This window comes from Hyperoodon ampullatus, assembly GCF_949752795.1.
Source record: "Hyperoodon ampullatus genome assembly, chromosome: X".
NCBI lineage: Eukaryota > Metazoa > Chordata > Mammalia > Artiodactyla > Ziphiidae > Hyperoodon > Hyperoodon ampullatus.
In genome coordinates, this window is record NC_136913.1 from 71186051 (window position 1) to 71206936 (window position 20886).

The window sequence follows — 20886 nt, forward strand, 5'->3', positions numbered from 1 at the left end:
TAGCAGCAGTAGTAGTAGTACTAATGGTATTTAAAGTAGTAGTAATGGTATTTAAAGTAGTAGTAATGGTATTTTCTTGAACAACACAAAAAGATTCTTTCAAATTCCATCATTTAGAGAAAACAATACATACTACCCAGTGGTTCTGAATCATAAAATTTAATAATAGGACAAATTTGGCCAGACCTTTTTATTATAAATATGATTTTAAAATGTGTTCAAATTTTATGCAGATCATTAACATTACTTCCTATTTTAAAATACTGTTTATCTTCTTGAAGTAAACTATTATGAAGCATTATCTAAAGTTTACTGAAGTGCATTATAACTATATCATGTGTGCTAAGCTCACAAGTCCACTATAGTAAAGTTTCAACTATATGACCATAGGCTTAAAGATAGATTAATATGCTACACTGTAATTCAAAGCACATGGAAGTCCAAAAAACAACAGTGTAGTGCATTATAAAGGGACAGATGATAATTAAATCCAATTGGTTAACTTGAAAGTCAGCTTACATGACACCAAGGTAGTGCCAACACCATGTACTTTATTTTCAAAGGCTTAACTATGACCTATTTAGTAGATTACAACACCAATATAAAGCCTTTGCCTAAAACTTTCTTCACTTGTACTACAATTCCATTAGATGTAAAATTTACAGAAGCCTTATGAAAACTTTTATTTCTAGATGAGGCCATTTATGGATAGTACACAGGTCTGTCGGCACACATTATCTGTGATTTAATTCTTCTGTAAAATTCGGCATCAACCATATTAGGAGTTCACATATTAGCACAAATGATTTTTTAATCTGGCACCAAACTACTATGTTTACATTTTAGTAACTACAGAGAGTCAAATGGATGGAGTCCTTTGGTTACACACAATAAGCTTCTACAATACATTTTTTGTTTGTTTTTCTTAAAAAAAAAAAAAAAGAAGCCTACCCTTTCAGGATCTAATGTTAAAAAATACTGACATTGCTTGGCATTATACTATTATACTTCCATCTTAATTGTTGGTAATGATTCCCCAAACCATTATTTTACACAACCAGAAAAACTATTAAAGTAACTTTATTTGAAAGGAACTTTAGAAGTTAGTATGCAGAGAAGTTGGTAGGACCTTGTAGACACCAATTTTATACTTAAATAAACACTTGGACACTACTGAAAAACAAAGCAGTACGAATATTGTGGACCTGTACATGTTTTTTTTTTTAATCTCACTCCCCCTTATAAAAAGGAAGCTTAAACAGAATATTCAAGTAATGTAGTAGAAAACAATGCCTTTGATATAAGATTAGACAAAAAGCCACACATTTAAATTGTTATTCATCCAGTTTGGCTGAGGAACACTAAAAATCTTACAGGCCAGTTGATGTTCGCTTTTTCATGCTCCGTCGTTGAGCTAAGCTTGAAGCAGCAACAGGCTCTAGGACTGGTTGAAAGGTCCTGTGAGTCAGGGCAGAATATGTGGCAACCACTGCTCCCTAAAATAATGAGAAATATCACAAAATGAGTAACAATCTCTGGAAGTAAGAAAACTTCCACATTATATCATGAGAAATTTAACTAGAATACAACTTTCCCCCCCAGGAAAATAATTGAGAATCCTTAATCTGTGCATTGATGTTCCCTTGATTAATTAACACTTGATTGCTTGTATACTTTTTACTTCAATAACTATGCTTCTTACAAATTTTTAAAACACTAAAATGTATTATTTTTATTAGTCTTTCAAAACTCTTTGAATTTGCTTTTAAATATCTTTTTAATCTTATTTTTATAGGAATTTTATATATTTAAGGCATATAACATATTATTTAGATATCTATAGTAAAATGATTACTACAGTCAAGCTAATCAACATATTTTATCTTCACACAGTTATCACATTTTGTGTGATGAGAGCACCTGAAATCTTAGAAAATTTCCAGTACTCAATATAGTATTATTAACTATAGTCATCAGGCTTCACATTAGATCTCTAGACTTATTCATCCTACATAACTGTAACTTTGTATGCCTTAACCAATATCTCCCCATTTACACCACCTCCATGCCCCTGGTAACCACTGTTCTACTCTCTGTTTCTACATATTTGACTTTTTTATATTCCACATATAAGAGAGATCATGTACTATTTTTCTTTCTGTGTCTACATCATTTCACTTAGCAATAATGTCTTATGGGTTCATCTATGTTGTTGCAAATGGCAAGATCTCCTTTTAAAAAGCTGAATAATATTCTATTATATATAATATATTCCATACACACACATCACAATTTCTTTACCCTCAGAGATTATCTGCACTCCCATGTTCATTCCAGCAATATCACAATGGTCAAGATATGGAAACACCCTAGTGTCCATCAACAGATTAATGGATAAGACACTAAACTTTAAAATCTAGGTTCAATGTCTATAAATATGGAAACCAATGGTTATTTATTTAGGAACCACTAGCCATCTTTTGTTTCCATACAATACTTGAATTTAGTCTGCTCCTAGCCCCACTGTCTCTTAAAAGCAAGTCAAATACAATCAAGAAATCTTTAGTTATCATCAGTAAGGCAGTAGGTAAAGAAGTTTGTTACTTAAAAAAGCAAAAAAAAAAAAACACAAAAAATCTATAAATATACCTTTAAAAAATATACTTTAAAGTAATTATATGTGTCATCAGTGGATGGCATGCAATGGCATTATTAGGTATCAAGCATTTAGAAGGTGCTTAAAAACATGTTTGTTTTACCTTAACAACATGTGATGTATCATTTTTACTTGGCTGATCATTTGGCAACTGATCTCTGTGGGTTATCCATGAGTGTTTTAATACTTGTTCTGTAGTGTACCGCTGCTGTGGGTCCATATGCAGCATATGGGAAAGCAAATCCTAAATTAAAATGAAAAAAAAAATATATATATATACATACATGAAACTACATATTAAAGGTTTTAGTAAAATATATCATTTCACATTTTCTCAAATTATGAAAGCATTAATAGCTTTGCAATCTGTTTTATTTGACCTATCATTAGGGAAAACAAAACCCATATACTGCATAGTTAACTGTCAAAAGAGAATCTTAAAACAGATTTTTCAAAATACAGTATATCCTTATTTACCATTCTAAAATCAGGGGATACCAATTCTGTGTAACTGGAATGTGGTTAGTGAGGGAGGAGAAAAATGTAAAGTAGCAGGAACTATGGTGGAATGTGCTAAATGGTCAGGAGGAGAAAGGAACTATAGATCTTTGTTGGTAATCTGGGCCCCAAAGTATAAGGGTATCTGTATACAGATACAACATCATAGAAGGTAGGGTCCCATGTTGTTAATATGCTCAGTAACTGGTGGTTTACTGTATAAAATACTAAAGAAAGCAAAACATAAATTCAAGGTTAGCAGCTGACTGCTAGCATTGTAGTGGTCAGAATATCATATATTTTTTCATCGGAGTAAATGTGAATATGCTTATTTTCTCTATGTTGTAATAAAAACGTTTAAATGTGATATAACCTCAGAGTAAAACACAATTTTAAATCTATTAAATGATGTAACCATTTAAAATAAACTCTATGAAGCATCTTTTATAGAAAGGAGAATTAAACTCTCCTTAACAAACATCTTCTAATATAGAAACAAAAGCATTTGTGAACTTTTTATCACTAGCAGAAGCAGTGAGAAACCAAAGACTACACTGTAATGTCAGAATTTGAAGAATAATGTAATTGGTTGAAACTATGTAGAGGAGTAGAACAACCAATCAAAAAATCTATTGGAAAAAGAACATATGTGCAGAAATAAATGAAAAAAAAATTATAAAGAACATAACAGTGAATTACATCAATAAAACAGACATAAATGATAACCATAAAAATGATTAAAGTTCCCAGGACTTCTGTGCCTCTGGCCAAGATGTAAAACCAGGAACTGGATTCACTCACCTGGTTGAAACCCAGCCCCTCCAAAAAAAAAAAATACCCATAAAATATAGAAAACAACAGTTTTCAAGAGAACAGATATTAGGCAATGAAGGAAAGTAACCCCTAAAAGATGGGAAAAAATCAAGTAAGCCCTATGATTACTCTAGCTTAGAACCTTGAAAGAGTTTTCAGGATGCTGGGTAGGTAAAGAAAACTCAGGCAGAGCCTGGAAGATCCCCTGTGGTGACGAGGCAGAACTGAGAGTCAGGGAAGACCAGGGCAGAGAGAGCAAGAAAGATTAATGAAGAGGTAAGAGGAGAAGAGAGAGAACCCTGTAGGGGGTCTCTTTCAAGTGTCTTCACCACAAACCCATATGTGGTGAACAAAATAACAAAGGTCATGGGAAGAACTGTATGAAAGGATTAGAAGGAAATGGGAGTTCATGCAGGGTGAAGAATATCACCTGTTCCCACCAGTCAGACTGGAAAATTTCATATTCATGGAGTATTTGGTAGAGAACTTGAAAGAAACCTGCCTGAGTAGTGAGTATCCCTAGATTAAACACTACTCTGGTCCTGCCTAAAAATATCTTAAAAGGAAGGCACAAAAGTATCAATTGTTTTCCCTAACTTAACTCAGAAAGTAGCTCAAGAATGGGAATACAAAAGCATCCAGCACTCACCAAGGTAAAATTCACTATGTCAAGCTTCTTATCCAAAATTACAAGGCATACAAAAGAGACGGAAAATACAATGCAGTATGAAAAGAAAAAAAATCAATCAATCAAAATTGACCCACAACTGAAATATATGTTCAAAAGTTAAGTAGAGACACATAGAACATATAAAAAGAAACAAATAAAACAGAAATGAAAACTAAATTGTGAGACAAAAAAAAAAAAGAACCAAATAGGATTAATGGCAAATTTAAGATGGCAGGTAAGAAGACTGGTGAAGACACAACAATAGACACTATAAAAAAGAAAAAAAAAGTGCAAAACAAAGAAGCAAAACAGCAGAGCATCAATGAGCTCTGGGACAACTTCAACTGACAAAGCACACAACTGCAATTAGAGTCCCAGAAAGTAAGAGGGAAGAAAACAATATTTGAAGAAATAATGCCTCTAAAATTTCCAGATTTTATGGAAACTATGAACCCACATATCTAAGAAGGTCAGTGAACCCCATGTAAAAGAAATAAAGAAAATTACAGCAAGGGACATCAAACCAAATTGCTGAAAACCCAAGACAGAGAAAACTTTAAAAGTAACTGAGAAAAGAAAAAAAAGACATGTTACATATGATGAAACAAAGATAAAAATAAAAGCCCCATAGGCACATACATTAAGCTGCCCTGAGACAACCTCACCCACCAGTGGTGAGGTACCAGCCCTAGGTCCCCCAAGACCCTGCAGACAGTCACCTAGGCCCCTGGTCCCACCCACTAGCAAGCCAGCACCAGCCCTGGGACCACTGGGGCTGAACAGCCAGTCATGACAGGACCCAGCCTTGCCCAACAGTGGGTTGGAAGCCACCACAACACAGGGCTTGGCAACCAACTGGGCTGGGAGCCAGCCCTGCCTGCTAGCACACCCAGAGTAGTTGCCCCACCACAGCAGAAGAACCCACGCAGCACACACATGGGGCACCTCTAGGACATATAGTTCTGGTGACCAGAGTGGAGTATGCTGATTGGCCCCATAGGATATCTCCTACATAAGGCCACTTCTCCAAGATCAGGAAACATGACTGACCTACTTAATAAATAGAAATAAACACAGAGAACTGGGCAAAATGAGGAGACAGAGGAATATGTTCCAAACAAAGGAACAAGACAAAATCTCAGAAGAAGAACTAAACAAAGTGGAAGAGAGCAACCTACCCAATAAAGACTTCAAGGTAATGATCATAAAAATGCTCAATGAACTTGGGAGAATAATGGATGAACACAGTGAGAAGTGTAACAAAGAGTTACAAAGTATAAAGAACCATAAAACAGAGCTGAAGAATACAATAGTTGAAATAAAAAAAATACTAAGAAGGAATCAAGAGTACATGACATGATACAGAGAAACACATCAGTGAACTGAAAGACAGAATAATGCAAATCACCCAAGCTGAACAGAAAAAGGGAAAAAAAGAATTTAAGAAATGAAGATAGCCTTTAAAAGATTTCTGGAAAAAATACCAAGAGTACTAATATTCACATTATAGGGGTCCCAAAGGAGAAGAGAGAAAGGGACACAATTTATCTGAAGAAATATTAACTGGAAACTTCCTCTACCTGGGAAAGGAAATGGGCATCCAAGTCCAGGAAGCAAATGAGTCCAAAACAAGCTGAATGAAAAGAGATCTACACCAAGGCACACTAAAACGAAAATGGCAAAAATTATAGATAGGGAATCTTAAAAGCGGCAAGAGAAAAGCAGCTAGTTACATACAAAGGAATTCCCATAAGACTTTCAGTTGACTTTTCAGCAGAACCTGCAAGCCAGAAGGGAGTGCCAAAGTGATGCATTCAAAGTGATGAAAGGACAAAACATACAACCAAGACTACTCTACCTAGCAAGGCTATCTTCAGATTTGAAGGAGAGAGAATGTTTTACAGAGAAGCAAGCACTAAAAGAGATAAGTATCACTAAACCAACGGCTCTCCAAGAAATGCTAAAGGGACTTCTCTAAGTAGCAAAGACAAGACCAAAACTAGAAATATAAAAATTACAAAAGGCAAAATCTCACTGGTAAAGTCAAAGACACAGTAAAGGTCAACCACTTATAAAACTACTAGGAAGGTTAAAAGACAAGAGTGGTAAAATCACCTATAAATACACATAAAGTAGTTAAGAAATACACACAAAAAACATGCAAAATATGATGTTAAAACATTAAACATAAGATGGGTATAAAAATGCAGGGTTTTTAGATGAGTTCAAACTTAAGAGATCATCAACTGAAAATAATCATATATATTGTGAAATACGAACCTCATGGTAACCACAAAGCAAAACCCTGAAACAGACACACATACACACACACACACGCACACACACACATTAGAGACAGAGAGAGAGAGAGAGAGAAAGAAAGAAAGGAATCCAAACATAACACTAGTGATAATCATCAAATCATAAGGGAAGAGAGCAAAAGGTGAAGAAAGATAAAAAAGACAAAAACAACTAGAAAAAATTAACAAAAGAGTAATAAGTATTGATACATACCTACTGATAATTATTTAAAATGTAAATAAATTAAATGTTCCAATCAAAATACATAGAAAGTGGCTGAATGACTAAAAAAAAACAGGACCATCTATATGCTACCAATAAGAGACTCATTTCAGATGTAAACACACACAAAAACTGAATTTGACATGATAAAAAAGGTATTCCATCCAAATGGAAATGAAAAGAAAGCTGGGGTAGCAATACTTATATTAGATGAATAGACTTTAAAACAAAGACTGTAACAAGAGACAAAGAAGGACATTACATAATGATGAAGGGGTCAATCCAGCAAGATGTATATCAATTGTAAATATATATGAAACCAAGTTGGAATACCTAAATACATAATGCAAATACTGACATTAAAGGACAAATTGACAGTAACACAGTAATAGTAGTTGATGTCAATATCACACTTACATCAATGGAGAGATCATCCAGACAGAAAATCAATAAGGAAACACTGGTCTTAAATGACATGTTAGACTAGATGGAAATAATAAAAAATATACAGAACTCTTGATCCAAAAACAACAAAGCACACATTTTTTTCAAGGGCACATGGAAGATGCTCCAAAGACAGTTCACATGCTGGGCTGCAAAACAAGCCTCAATAAATTTAAGAAGACTGAAATCATATCAAACATATTTTCCAACAATAGTATGAGACTAAAAATCAAGAACAACACCAAAAAAAACTAAAAAAACCCCACACATGTGGAGTCTAAACAACCTGCACTACACAACCAATGGATCACTGTAGAAATCAAAGAGGAAATCAAAAAATAATTAGAGACAAATGAAAACAAAAACACAATGATCTACAATCTATGGGCCACAGCAAAAGCAGTTATTAGAGGGAAGTGGATAGTGATCCATGCCTATATCAGAAAGCAAGAAAAATGCCAAACAATCTAACCTTATACTTAAAGGAACTAGAAAAAGAATAAAGAAACAAAACTCAAAGTTAGTAGAAGGAAAGAAATAATAAATATCAGAGAAGAAACAAATGAAACAGAGATTAAAATCTTCTAGCCAGACTCATCAAGAAAAAAAGAGAAAGGGCCCAAATCAATAAAATCAGAAGGGAAAGAGGAGAAATAACTAATAGCACAGAAATAAAAAAGGATTATAAGAGATTACTATAAACAGTTATACTCCAAAAAATGGACAATCTAGAAAAAAAAAGGATAAATTCCTAGAAACATACAATCTTCCAAGATTTAACCAGGAAGAACTAGAAAATGTGAACAAACCAATTACCAGTAATAAAACTGAATCAGTAATAAAAACAATTCCCAACAAATAAAAGTCCAGGACAAATGGCTTCACTGATGAATTCTAAAAACATTTAAGTAAGAGTTAGCACACATCCTTCTCAAAGAATTCCTAGAAAATTAAACAAAAAAAGAATACTTTTGAACTCATTTTATAAGGCAAGCATAAATTTGATACCAAAATCAAAGATACCACCAAAAAAAGGAAAATTACAAGCTAATATCACTGATGAACATAGATACAAAAACCCTCAATAAAAATATTAGCAAACTAAATTGAACAACCTATTAAGAGGAACACAAAATGATAAAGTAGGATTTATCCCAGAGATGTAAAGGATGCTTCAGTATCTGCAAATCAATCACTGTGATACACCACATTAACAAATTGAAGAAGAAAAATTATATGATTATTTCAATAGATGCTGCAAATGCTTTGGACAAAATTAAACATCGATTTATGATAAAAAACTCTAAACAAAGTTGGTATAGAGGTAATATGCTTCAACATAATAAAGGCTATATATGACAAACCCACAGCTAACATCATAATCAATGATGAAATCTAAAAGCTTTTCCTCTAAAATCAGGAACAAGATAAAGACATCCACTCTCACCATTTGTATTTAATATAGTATTGGAAGTCCTCACCAAAGGAATCAGACAAGGAAAAGAAATAAAATCAATAAGGAACACAATCCTTAAATGACACATTAGACCAGATGGACTTAACTGATATCTATAGAGTGTTCCATCCAAAAGGAGCAGAATACACATTATTTTCAAGTGCACACGGAACAGTCTCCAGGATAGATCACATGCTAGGCAACAAAGCAAGCCTTGGTAAATTTAAGAAAATTGAAATCATATCTAGCATCTTTTCTAACCATGATTCTATGAGATTAGAAATCAACTACAAGGAAGAAACTGCAAAATAACACAGAAGCACATGTAGGCTAAACAATATGCTCCTAATCAACCAATGGATCACTGAAGAAATCAAAGAAGAAATAAAAAAAATACCTAGAGACAAATGAAAATGAAAACATGAAGATCCAAAAGATATGGGATGCAGCAAAAGCAGTTCTAAGATGGAAGTTTATAGCAATACAAGCTTACCTCAGGAAACAAGACAAATCTCAAATAAGGAAGCTAACCTTACACCTAAAGGAACTGGAGACAGAAGAACAAACAAAACCCAAAGGTAGTAGAAGGAAACATAAAGATCAGAGCAGAACTATATTAAATAGACACTAAGAAAACAATAGAAAAGATTAATGAAACTAAAAGCTGTTTCTTTGAAAAGATAAACAAAATTGATAAACCTTTAGCCAGACTCATCAAGAAAACAAGGGAAAGGACCCAAATTAAGAAAATGAAAAATGAAAAAGGAGAAGTTACAATGAACACCACAGAAATACAATGGATCATGAGAGATTACTACAAGCAACTATATGCCAATAAAATTGGCAACCTAGAAGAAATGGACAAACTCTTAGAAAGGTACAATCTCCCAAGACTTAATCAGGAATACATAGAAAATATGAATAGACCAATTACATGTACTGAAATTGAATCTGTGATTTAAAGCTCTAAACAAAATACCTATGACATTATTCAAAGAACTAGAACAAATAATCCTAAAATTTATATGGAACCATAAAAGACCCAGAATTGCCAAAGCAATCCTGAGGAAAAAGAACAAAGCAGGAGGCATAACCAACCCTCCCAGACTTCAGACAACACTATGAAGCTACAGTAAACAAAACAGTGTGGTACTGGCACAAAAGGAGACAGACAGATCAATGGAACAGAGTAGAGAGCCCAGAAATAAACCCATATACCTATGTGCAATTAATCGTTGACAAAAGAGGCAAGAATATACAATGTGGAAAAGACAGTCTCTATAGCAAGTGATGCTGGGAAACCTGGACAGTCACATGTAAATCAATGAAGCTAGAAGACACTCTCTCACACCATACACAAAAATAAACTCAAAATGGCTTAAAGATTTAAATATAACACAAGATACTATAAAACTCCTAGAAGAGAGTGTAAAGGGAAGAGCCAATCCTGACTCCATGTTGGATCTGTTTCTTTACTTTAACCTTTGCTTCTTGTTGATTTTGTTCACTGACAGGATACTGTCTATACATAATGGCCTGCCTTGCGGAACACTGCCCCTCTGCATTAATGTTAAACCAAAGTGCCTTTGTTCAGGGAAACATCCTGAACATTTCCACCTGTGAATGGCTGCAAGAAAGAAGAAATTAACAAATCCCCTCCCCAAGGCTGGCCATTCCAGGAGATATTTGCAAGACATAACCTTTTTATTTTACTTCCTCACCTCCTCCCCCTTTCTATTCAATAAAACAAACTGGCATCCAGACCCCAATAAGATTTTTTTGGAGACATTAATCTGCCATCTTCTCAGTCTGCCAGCTTCCCAAAAAAAGTCATATTCCGTGCCTCAACACCTCATCTCCCAATTTATTGGCCAGTCATGCGGCAAGCAGAGCAAGCATGGATTCGGTAACAAGAACACAGGCAAAACATTCTCTGACATACATTGTACTAATGTTTTCTTAGGTCAGTCTCCCATGGCAACAGAAATAAAAGCAAAAATAAATAGGACCTAATCAAACATGTAAGCTTTTGCACAGTAAATGAAACCATAAACAAAACGAAGAGAAAACATATGGACTGGAAGAAAATATTTGCAAATCATGTAACCAACAAGGGTTTAATTTCCAAAATATAAAAATAGCTCCTACAATTCAATAACAAAAAAACCCACAAATAACTCAAATGAAAAATGGGCAGAACACCTAAATAGACATTCCTCCAAAGAAGACATACAGATGGCTGCAAGGCACATGAAAAGATGCTCATCATCACTAATTATTAGAGAAATGTAAATCAACATTACAATGAGGTATCATCCCAAACCAGGCAAATTGGTCATTATTAAAATGTCTACAAATAATAAATGCTAGAGAGGGTGTGGAGAAAAGGGAAGTCTCTTATGCTGTTGATGGGAATGTAAATTGTTGCAGCCATAATGGAAAACAGTACAGAGGTTCTCAAAAAACTAAAAATAAAGGTGCCATATGATCCAGCAATCCTACTCCTGGGCATATACCCAGGCAATACTATAATTCGAAAAGTTATATTCACCTCTATGTTGATAGCAGCACTATGTACAATAGCCAAGACATGGAAGCAACCGTTGTTAAGTGTCCATCGAGAGATGAATGGATAAAGAATTTGTGGTACATACATAGAATGGAATATTACTCAGACTTAAAAACATAATGAAATAATGCCATTTGCAGCAACATGGATGGACCTGGAGATTATCATGTTAAGTGAAGTAAGTCATAAAGAGAAAGACAAATACCATATGATATCACTTTTATGTGGAATAGAAAATATAATGCAAATGAACATATCTACGAAACAAAAACTGACTAACAAATATAGAGAAGAGACTTGTGGCTGCCAAGGTGGGGAGGGTGGGAGAGGGAAGGATTGGGAATTCTGGATTAGCAGATGAAAACTATTATATATAGAATGGATAAACAACACGGTCCTACTGTATAGCACAGGGAACCATATTCAATACCCTGTGATAAACCATAATGGAAAATAATATGAAAAAGAATATATATATATATATATATATATATATATATATATATATGTATGTATGTATAACTGAGTCACTTTGCAGTACAGCAGAAATTAAACACAACATTGTGAATCAACTATACTTGAATAAAATTACAAAAAATACACTCCCAACAAATAAAAGTCCTGGACCAGATGGCTATACAGGCTAATTCTACCAAACATTGAGAGCACAGTTAGCACCTATACTTCTGAACCTAGCTCAAAAAATTGCAGAGGAAGGAACACTTCCAAATTTATTCTGTGAGGCCACCATAACCCTGACACTAAAACCAGACAAAGATATCATAAAAAAAAAGAAAATTACATGCCAATATCACCAATGAACAAAAGATACAAAATTTTTCAACAAAATACTAGCAAACTGAATCCAACAATACATTAAAAGGATCATACAACATGACCAAATGGAATTCTTCCTAGGGATATGAGGATTTTTCAATATCTGCAAACCAAACAGTGTGATACACCACACTGACAAGTTGAAGAATAAAAACCATATGATCATCTCAACAGATGCAGAAAAAGCTTTTGACAAAATTCAACATCGATTTATGATAAAACCTCTCCAAAAAGTGGCAAAGAGGGAAACTGCCTCAACATAATAAAATCCATATGTGAAAAACCCACAGCTAACATCATACCCAACAGTGAAAAGCTGAAAGCATTTCCACTAAGATCAGGAAAAAGCCACGGATGTGCATTTTTGCTACTTTTATTCAACATAGTGTTGGAAGTCCCATCCACGGCTATCAGAGAAGAAAAAGAAATAAAAGGAATTCAAATTGGAAAAGAAGTAAAACGGTCACTGTCTGCTGATGACATGACACTATATATAGAAAATCCTAAAGATGCTACCAGAAAACTACTAGAGCTTATCCATGAATTTGGTAAAGTTTCAGGATACAAAATTAATGCACAGAAATCTCTTGCATTCCTATACATTAACAATGAAAGATCAGAAAGAGAAATTAAGGAAATATTCCCATTAACCACTGTATCAAAAATAATAGGAGCTTCAAGATGGCGGAAGAGTAAGATGAGGAGATCACCTTCCTCCCCACAGATACATCACAAATACATATACATGTGGAACTACTCCTATAGAACACCTACTGAATGCTGGCAGAAGACCTCAGACCTCCCAAAAGGCAAGAAACTCCCCACGTACCTGGGTAGGGCAAAAGAAAAAAGAAAAAAGAAAAAAAGAATAGGGACAGGACCTGGACCTGTGGGAGGGAGCTGTGAAGGAGGAAAGGTTTCCACACACTAGAAGCCTCTTCGTGGGCGGAGAGTGCGGATGGTGGAGGGGGGAAGCTTCAGAGCCACGGAGGAGAGTGCAGCAAGAGGGGTACGGAGGGCAAAGTGGAGAGATTCCAGCACAGAGGATTGGTGCCGACCAGCACTCTCCAGCCCGAGAGGCTTGTCTGTTCACCCACTAGGGAGGGTGGAGGCTGGGAGCTGAGGTTCAGGCTTCAGAGGTTGGATCCCAGGGAGAGGACTGGGGTTGGTTGTGTGAACACAGTCTGAAGGGGGCTAGTGCACACGGCTAGCTGGGAGGGAGTATGGGAAAAAGTCTGGACCTGCCAAAGAAGCAAGATACTTTTTCTCCCCTCTTTGTTTCCTGGTGCGAGAGGAGAGTGGATTAAGAGCACCAATTAGAGGAGCTCCAGAGAAGAGCGCAAGCCGTGGCTAACAGTGCGGACTCCAGAGATGGGCATGAGATGCTAAGGCTGCTGCTGCACCCACCAAGAAGCCTGTGTGCGAGCACAGGTCACTATCCGTACCTCCCCTCCTAGGAGCCAGTAGAGCCCACCACTGCCAGGGTCCTGGGATCCAGGGACAACTTCCCTGGGAGAACGCACAGCATGCCTCAGGCTGGTGCAACTTCACGCCAGCCCCTGCCACAACAGGCTCGCCCCGCATCCGCACCCCTCCCTCCCCCCAGACTGATCCAGAGTTTCTGAATAAGCTGCTCCATTAACCCCGTCCTGTCTGAGGGGGAACAGATGGCCTCAGGCGACCTACATGAAGAGGTGGTTCCAAATCCAATGCTGAACACCTGAAACTGTGCGAACAAAGAAGAGAAAGGAAAATATCTTCCAGAAGCCTCAGAAGCAGCAGATTAAATCTCCACAATCAACTTGAAGTACCCTGCATTTGTGGAATACCTGAATAGACAATGAATCATCCCAAATTGAAGAGGTGGAATTTGGGAGTAAAGATATATTATTTATGTCCCTGTTTCTCTTTTTGTGAATGTGTATGTGTATGCTTCTGTGTGTGATTTTGTCTACATAAATTTGCGTTCACCATTTGTCCTAGAGTTCTGTTCGTCTGTTTGTTTTTTTGTTTTTTTTAACTTTCTAAAAGTTTTTTCTTAATAGTTATTTCTATTTTGTATTTTAATAAGTATATTTTACTATATTTTATTTTATCCTCTTTCTTTTGGTCTTTCTCTTTTTTCTCCCCTTTGTTCTGAGCCATGTGAATGAACATCTCTTGGTGTTCCAGCAAGGAGTCAGTGCTTTACTTCTGAGGTGGGAGAGCCAACTTCAGGACACTGGTCCACAAGGTACCTCCCAGCTCCAGGTAATATCAAATGGCAAAAAACTCCCAGAGACCTCCATCTAAATGCCAAGACCCAACTTTACTCAACGACCAGCAAGTTACAGTGCTGGACACACTGGGCAAACAACTAGCAAGACAGGAACACAGCACCAACCATTAGCAGACAGGCTGCCTAAAATCATAATAAGGCCACAGACACCCCAAAACAAAACACCGGACATGGACATGCCCACCAGAAGGACAAAATCCAGCCTCATCCACCAGAACACAGGCACAAGTCCCCTCCACCAGGAGGACTACACAAACAACTGAACCAACCTTAGCCACTGGGGACAGATACCAATAAACAACGGGAACCATGAACCTGAAGCCTGTGAAAAGGAGACCCCAAACACAGTATGTTAAACAAAATGAGAAGACAGAAAAACACACAGCAGATGAAGGAGCAAGGTAAAAACCCACCAGAACAAATAAGAGAAGAGGAAATAGGCAGTCTACCTAAAAAAGAATTCAGAATAATGAGAGTAAAGATGATCCAAAATCTGGGAAATAGAATGGAGAAAATACAAGAAGCTTTTAGCAAGGAAATAGAAGAATTAAAGAGCTAACAAACAAAGATGAACAACAAAATAAATGAAATTAAAAATTCTCTAGAAGTGATCAATAGCAGAATAACTGAGGCAGAAGAATGGATAAGTTACCTGGAAGATAAAATAGTGGAAATAACTACTGCAGAGCATAATAAAGAAAAAGAATGAAAAGAACTGATGACAGTCTCAGAGACCTCTGGGACAACATTAAACACAACAACATTGAATTACAGGAGTCTCACAAGAAGAAGAGAAAAAGAAAGGGACTGAGAAAATATTAGAACAGATTATAGTTGAAAACGTCCCTAATATGGGAAAGGAAATAGTTAATCAAGTCCAGAAAGGACAGAGAGACCCATATAGGATAAATCCAAGGAGAAACATGCCAAGACACATATTAATCAAACTATCAAATATTAAATAGAAAGAAAACATATTAAAAGCAGCAAGGGAAAAACAACAAACAACACACAAGGGAATGCCCATATGGTTAACTGCTGATCTTTCAGCAGAAAATCTGCAATCCAGAAAGGAGTGGTAGGACATATTTAAAGTGATGAAGGAGAAACACCTACAACCAGGATTACCCTATCCAGTAAGGATCTCATTCAGATTTAATGGAGAAATTAAAACCTTTACAGAGAAGCAAAAGCTGAGAGTGTTCACGACCACCAAACGAGCTTTACAACAAATGCTAAAGGAACTTTTCAAGGTAGGAAAAACAAGAGAAGAAAACGACCTACAATAACAAACCCAAAACAATTAAGAAAATGGGAATAGGAACATACATATTGATAATTACCTTAAATATAAATGGAGTAAATGCCCCCACCAAAAGACACAGACTGGCTGAATGGATACAAAAACAAGACCCATATATACACTGTCAACAAGAGACCCACTTCAGACCTAGGTAAAAATACAGACTGAAAGTGAGGGGATGGAAGAAGTTATTCCATGTAAATGGAAATCAAAAGAAAGCTGGAGTAACAATTCTCATATCAGACAAAAGAGACTTTAAAATAAAGATTATTACAGGAGACAAAGAAGGACACTACATAATGATCAAGGGACCGATCCAAGAAGAAGATATAAAAATTGAAAATATGTATGCATCCAACATAGGAGCACTTCAATAAATAAGGCAAATACTAACAGCCATAAAAGGGGAAATCAACAGTAACACAATAATAGTAGGGGACTTTAATACCCCACTTTCTCCAATGGACAGATTATCCAAAATGAAAATAAAAAAGGAAACAATAGCGTTAAATGATACATTAAACAAGATGGACCTAATGGATATTTATAGGACATTCCATCCAAAAAAAACCCAGAATACACATTCTCCTCAAGTGATCATGGAACATTCTTTGGGATAGATCATATCTTGGGTCACAAATCAAGCCTTGTTAAATTTAAGGAAATTGATATTGTATCAAGTTTCTTTTCTGACCACAATGCTATCAGATGATATCAATTACAGGAAAAGATATGTAAAATATGCAAACACATATAAGCTAAACAATACACTGCTTAATAACGAAGTGATCACTGAAGAAATCAAAGAGGAAATAAAAAAAAATACCTAGAAACAAATACAATGGAGACACGATGACCCAAAACCTATGGGATGTAGCAAAAGCAGTTCTAAGGGGCAAGTTTATAGCAATACAATCCTACCTTAAGAAACAGTAAACATCTCAAATAACAACCTAACTTTGCACATAAAGCAATTAGAGAAAGAAAAACAAAAAGAACCCCAAAGTTAGCAAGAGGAAAGAAATCATAAATATCAGATCAGAAATAAAGGAATAAAAGTGAAGGAAACAATAGCAAATATCAATAAATCTAAAAGCTGGTTCTTTGAGAAGATAAAAAAAAATTGATATACCATTAGCCAGATTCATCAAGAAAAAAAAGGGAGAAGACTTAAATCAATAGAATTAGAAATGAAAAGTAGAAACAACAACTGACACTGCAGAAATACAAAGGATCATGAGAGATTACTACAGAAAAATCTAACCAATAAAATGGACAACATGGAAGTAATGGGCAAATTCATAGAAATGCACAACCATCCGAGACTGAACCAGGAAGATATAGAAAAGATGAAGAGACCAATCACAAGCACTGAAATTGAGAGTGTGATTAAAAATCTTCCAACAAACAAAAGCCCAGACCAGATGGCTTCACAGGCGAATTCTATCACACATTTAGAGAAGAGCTCACATCTATCTTTCTCAAACTCTTCCAAAATACAACAGAGGAAGGAACACTCCCAAAGTCATTCTACGAGGCCACCATCACCCTGATACCAAAACCAGACAAAGATGTCACAAGGAAAGAAAACTATAGGCCAATATCACTGATGAAAATAGATGCAAGAATACTCAACAACATGCAAACAGAATCCAACAGCACATTAACAGGATCATACACTATGATCAAGTGGGGTTTACTCCAGGAAAGCAAGGATTCTTCAATATATGCAATCAATCAATGTGATACTCCATATTAACAAATTGAAGGAGAAAAGCCATATGATCATCTCAATCAATGCAGAAAAAGCTTTTGACAAAATTCAACACCCATGTATGAGAAAAACCCTGCAGAAAGTAGGCATAGAGGGAACTTTCCTCAACATAATAAAAGTCATATATGACAAACACACAGCCAACATCGTCCTCAATGGTGAAAACTTGAAGCCATTTCCACTAAGATCAGGAAGAAGGCAAGGTTGCCCACTTTCACCACTATTATTCAACATACTTTTGGAAGTTTTAGCCACAGCAATCAGAGAAGAAAAAAGAAATAAAAGGAATCCAAATTGGAAAAGAAGAACTAAAGCTGTCACTGTTTGCAGATGACATGATACTATACATAGAGCATCCTAAGGATGATACCAAAAACCTACTGGAGCTAATCAATGAATTTGGTAAATTAGCAGGATACAAAATAAATGCACAGAAATCTCTGCCATTCTTATACATTAATGAGGAAAAATCTTAAAGTGAAATTAAGCAAACACTCCCATTTACCATTGCAACACAAAGAATAAAATATAAAGGAATAAACCTACCTTAGTAGACAAAAGAGCTGTATGCAGAAAATTATAAGACACTGATGAAAGAAATTAAAGATGATACAAATATATGGAAAGATATACCATGTTCTTGGAAGAATCAACATTTTGAAAATGACTCTACTACCCAAAGCAATCTATAGATTTAGTGCAATCCCTATCAAACTACCACTGGCATTTTTCACAGAACTAGAACAAAACATTTCACAATTTGTATGGAAACACAAAAGACCCCGAATAGGCAAAGCAATCTTGAGAAAGAAAAACGGAGCTGTAGGAATCCGGCTCCCTGACTTCAGACTATACTACAAAGCTACAGTAATCAAGACAGTATGGTACTGGCACAAAAACAGAAATATAGATCAGTGGAACAGGATAGAAAGCCCAGAGATAAACCCACACACAAATGGTCATCTTATCTTTGATAAAGAAGTGAAGAATATACAGTGGAGAAAAGACAGTCTCATCAATAAGTGGTGCTGGCAAAACTGGACAGGTATATGTAAAAGTATGAAATTAGAACACGCCCTAACATCGTACATGAAAATAAACTCAAAATGGATTAAATACCTAAATGTAAAGCCAGACACTATCAAATTCTTAGGGGAAAACATAGGCAGAGCAATCTATGACATAAATCACAGCAAGATCCTTTTTGACCCACCTCCGAGAGAAATGGAAATAAAAACAGAAATAAACAAATGGGACCTAATGAACCTTCAAAACTTTTGCACAGCAAAGGAAACCATAAACAAGACCAAAGGACAGCCCTCAGAATGGGAGAAAATATTTACAAATGAAGCAACTGACAAAGGATTAATCTCCAAAATTTACAAGCAGCTCATGCAACTCAATAACAAAAAAACAAAAAACCCAATCCAAAAATGGGCAGAAGACCTAAATAGACATTTCTCCAAAGAAGATATACAGATTGCCAGCAAACTCATGAAAGAATGCTCAACATCATTAATCATTAGAGAAATGCAAATCAAAACTACAAAGAGATATCATCTCACACCGGTCAGAATGGCCTTCATCCAAAAATCTAGAAACAATAATTGCTGGAAAGGATTGGAGAAAAGGGAACACTCTTGCACTGCTGGTGGGAATGTGTATTGGTACAGCCACTATGGAGAAAGTATGGAGGTTCCTTAAAAAACTAAAAATAGAACTACCATATGACCCAGCAATCCCACTACTGGGCATGTATCCTGAGAAAACCATAATTCAAAAAGGGTCATGTACAGGGCTTCCCTGGTGGCGCAGTGGTTGAGAGTCTGCCTGCCAATGCAGGGGACATGGGTTCGTGCCCCGGTCCGGGAAGATCCCACATGCCGCGGTGCGGCTAGGCCCGAGAGCCATGGCTGCTGAGCCTGCACGTCCGGAGTCTGTGCTCTGCAACGGGAGAGGCCACAACAGTGAGAGGCCCGCGTAACACAAAAAAAATAATAATAAATAAATAAATAAAAATAAAAAGGTCATGTACCAAAATGTTCATTGCAGCTCTATTTACAATAGACAGGACATGGCAGCAGCATCAGTGTCCATCAACAGATGAATGGATAAAGATGAGACGAATATATACAATGGAATATTACTGAGCCATATAAAGAAACAAATTTGAGTTATTTGTAGTGAGGTGGATGGACCTAGAGTCTGTCATACAGAGTGAGGTAAGTCAGAAAAAGAAATGCAAAAACTGTACGCTAACACATATATATGGAATCTAAGAAAAATAAAGAAAAAGGTCATGAAGAACCTAGGGGCAAGAGTGGAATAAAGGTACAGACCTACTTGAGAATGGACTTGAGGATATGGGGAGGGGGAAGGATAAGATGTGATAAAGTGAGAGAGTGGCATGGACATATATACACTTCCAGGCGTAAAATAGATAGCTAGTGGGAAGTAGCTGCAGAGCACAGGGAGATCTGCTCGGTGCTTTGTGACCACCTAGACTGGTTGGATAGGGAGTGTGGGAGGGAGGGAGATGCAAGTGGGAAGAGATATGGGAACATATATATATATATATATATATATATATATGTATAACTGATTCACTTTGTTTTAAAGCAGAAGCTAACACACCATTGTAAATCAATTATACTCCAATAAAGATGTTAAGAAAAAAAAGAATAAAATGCATAGGAATGAACGTACCTAAGGAGGCAAAATCCTTTACTCTGAAAACTATAGTAAAATGATGAAAGAAATGGAAGATGACACAAACAGATGGAGAGATATACCAGGTTCTTGGATTGGAAGAATCAATACTGTGAAAATGAATATACTACCAAAGGCAATCCACTGATTCAATGAAAACCCTATCAAATTACCAATGGCTTTTTTCACAGAACTAGAACAAAAATTGTTAAAATTTTTATGGAAACACAAAAGAACCTGAATAGCCCAAACAAACTTTAGAAAGAAGAACAGCTGGAGGAATCACACTCTGTGTCTTCAGACTATACTACAAAGCTACAGTAATCAAAACAGTATGGTACTGGTACAAAAATAGA

General features: G+C 35.9%; 1 protein-coding gene across 2 annotated transcripts in view; it reads right to left on the minus strand.

Annotated features, from left to right (window-relative positions):
- Nucleotides 1-1370: 1370 nt before the first annotated feature.
- Nucleotides 1371-20886, minus strand: part of RPS6KA6 (ribosomal protein S6 kinase A6) — a gene marked incomplete at both ends in the record, with an annotated part of 161879 nt that continues 142363 nt past the window's right edge. For both annotated transcript variants that reach the window (XM_079727886.1, XM_079727885.1), the window contains 2 exons: nucleotides 1371-1496; nucleotides 2760-2900. In XM_079727886.1, the coding sequence (XP_079584012.1) occupies nucleotides 1371-1496; nucleotides 2760-2900 (267 nt within the window). The remainder of the gene's footprint in view (nucleotides 1497-2759; nucleotides 2901-20886) is intronic.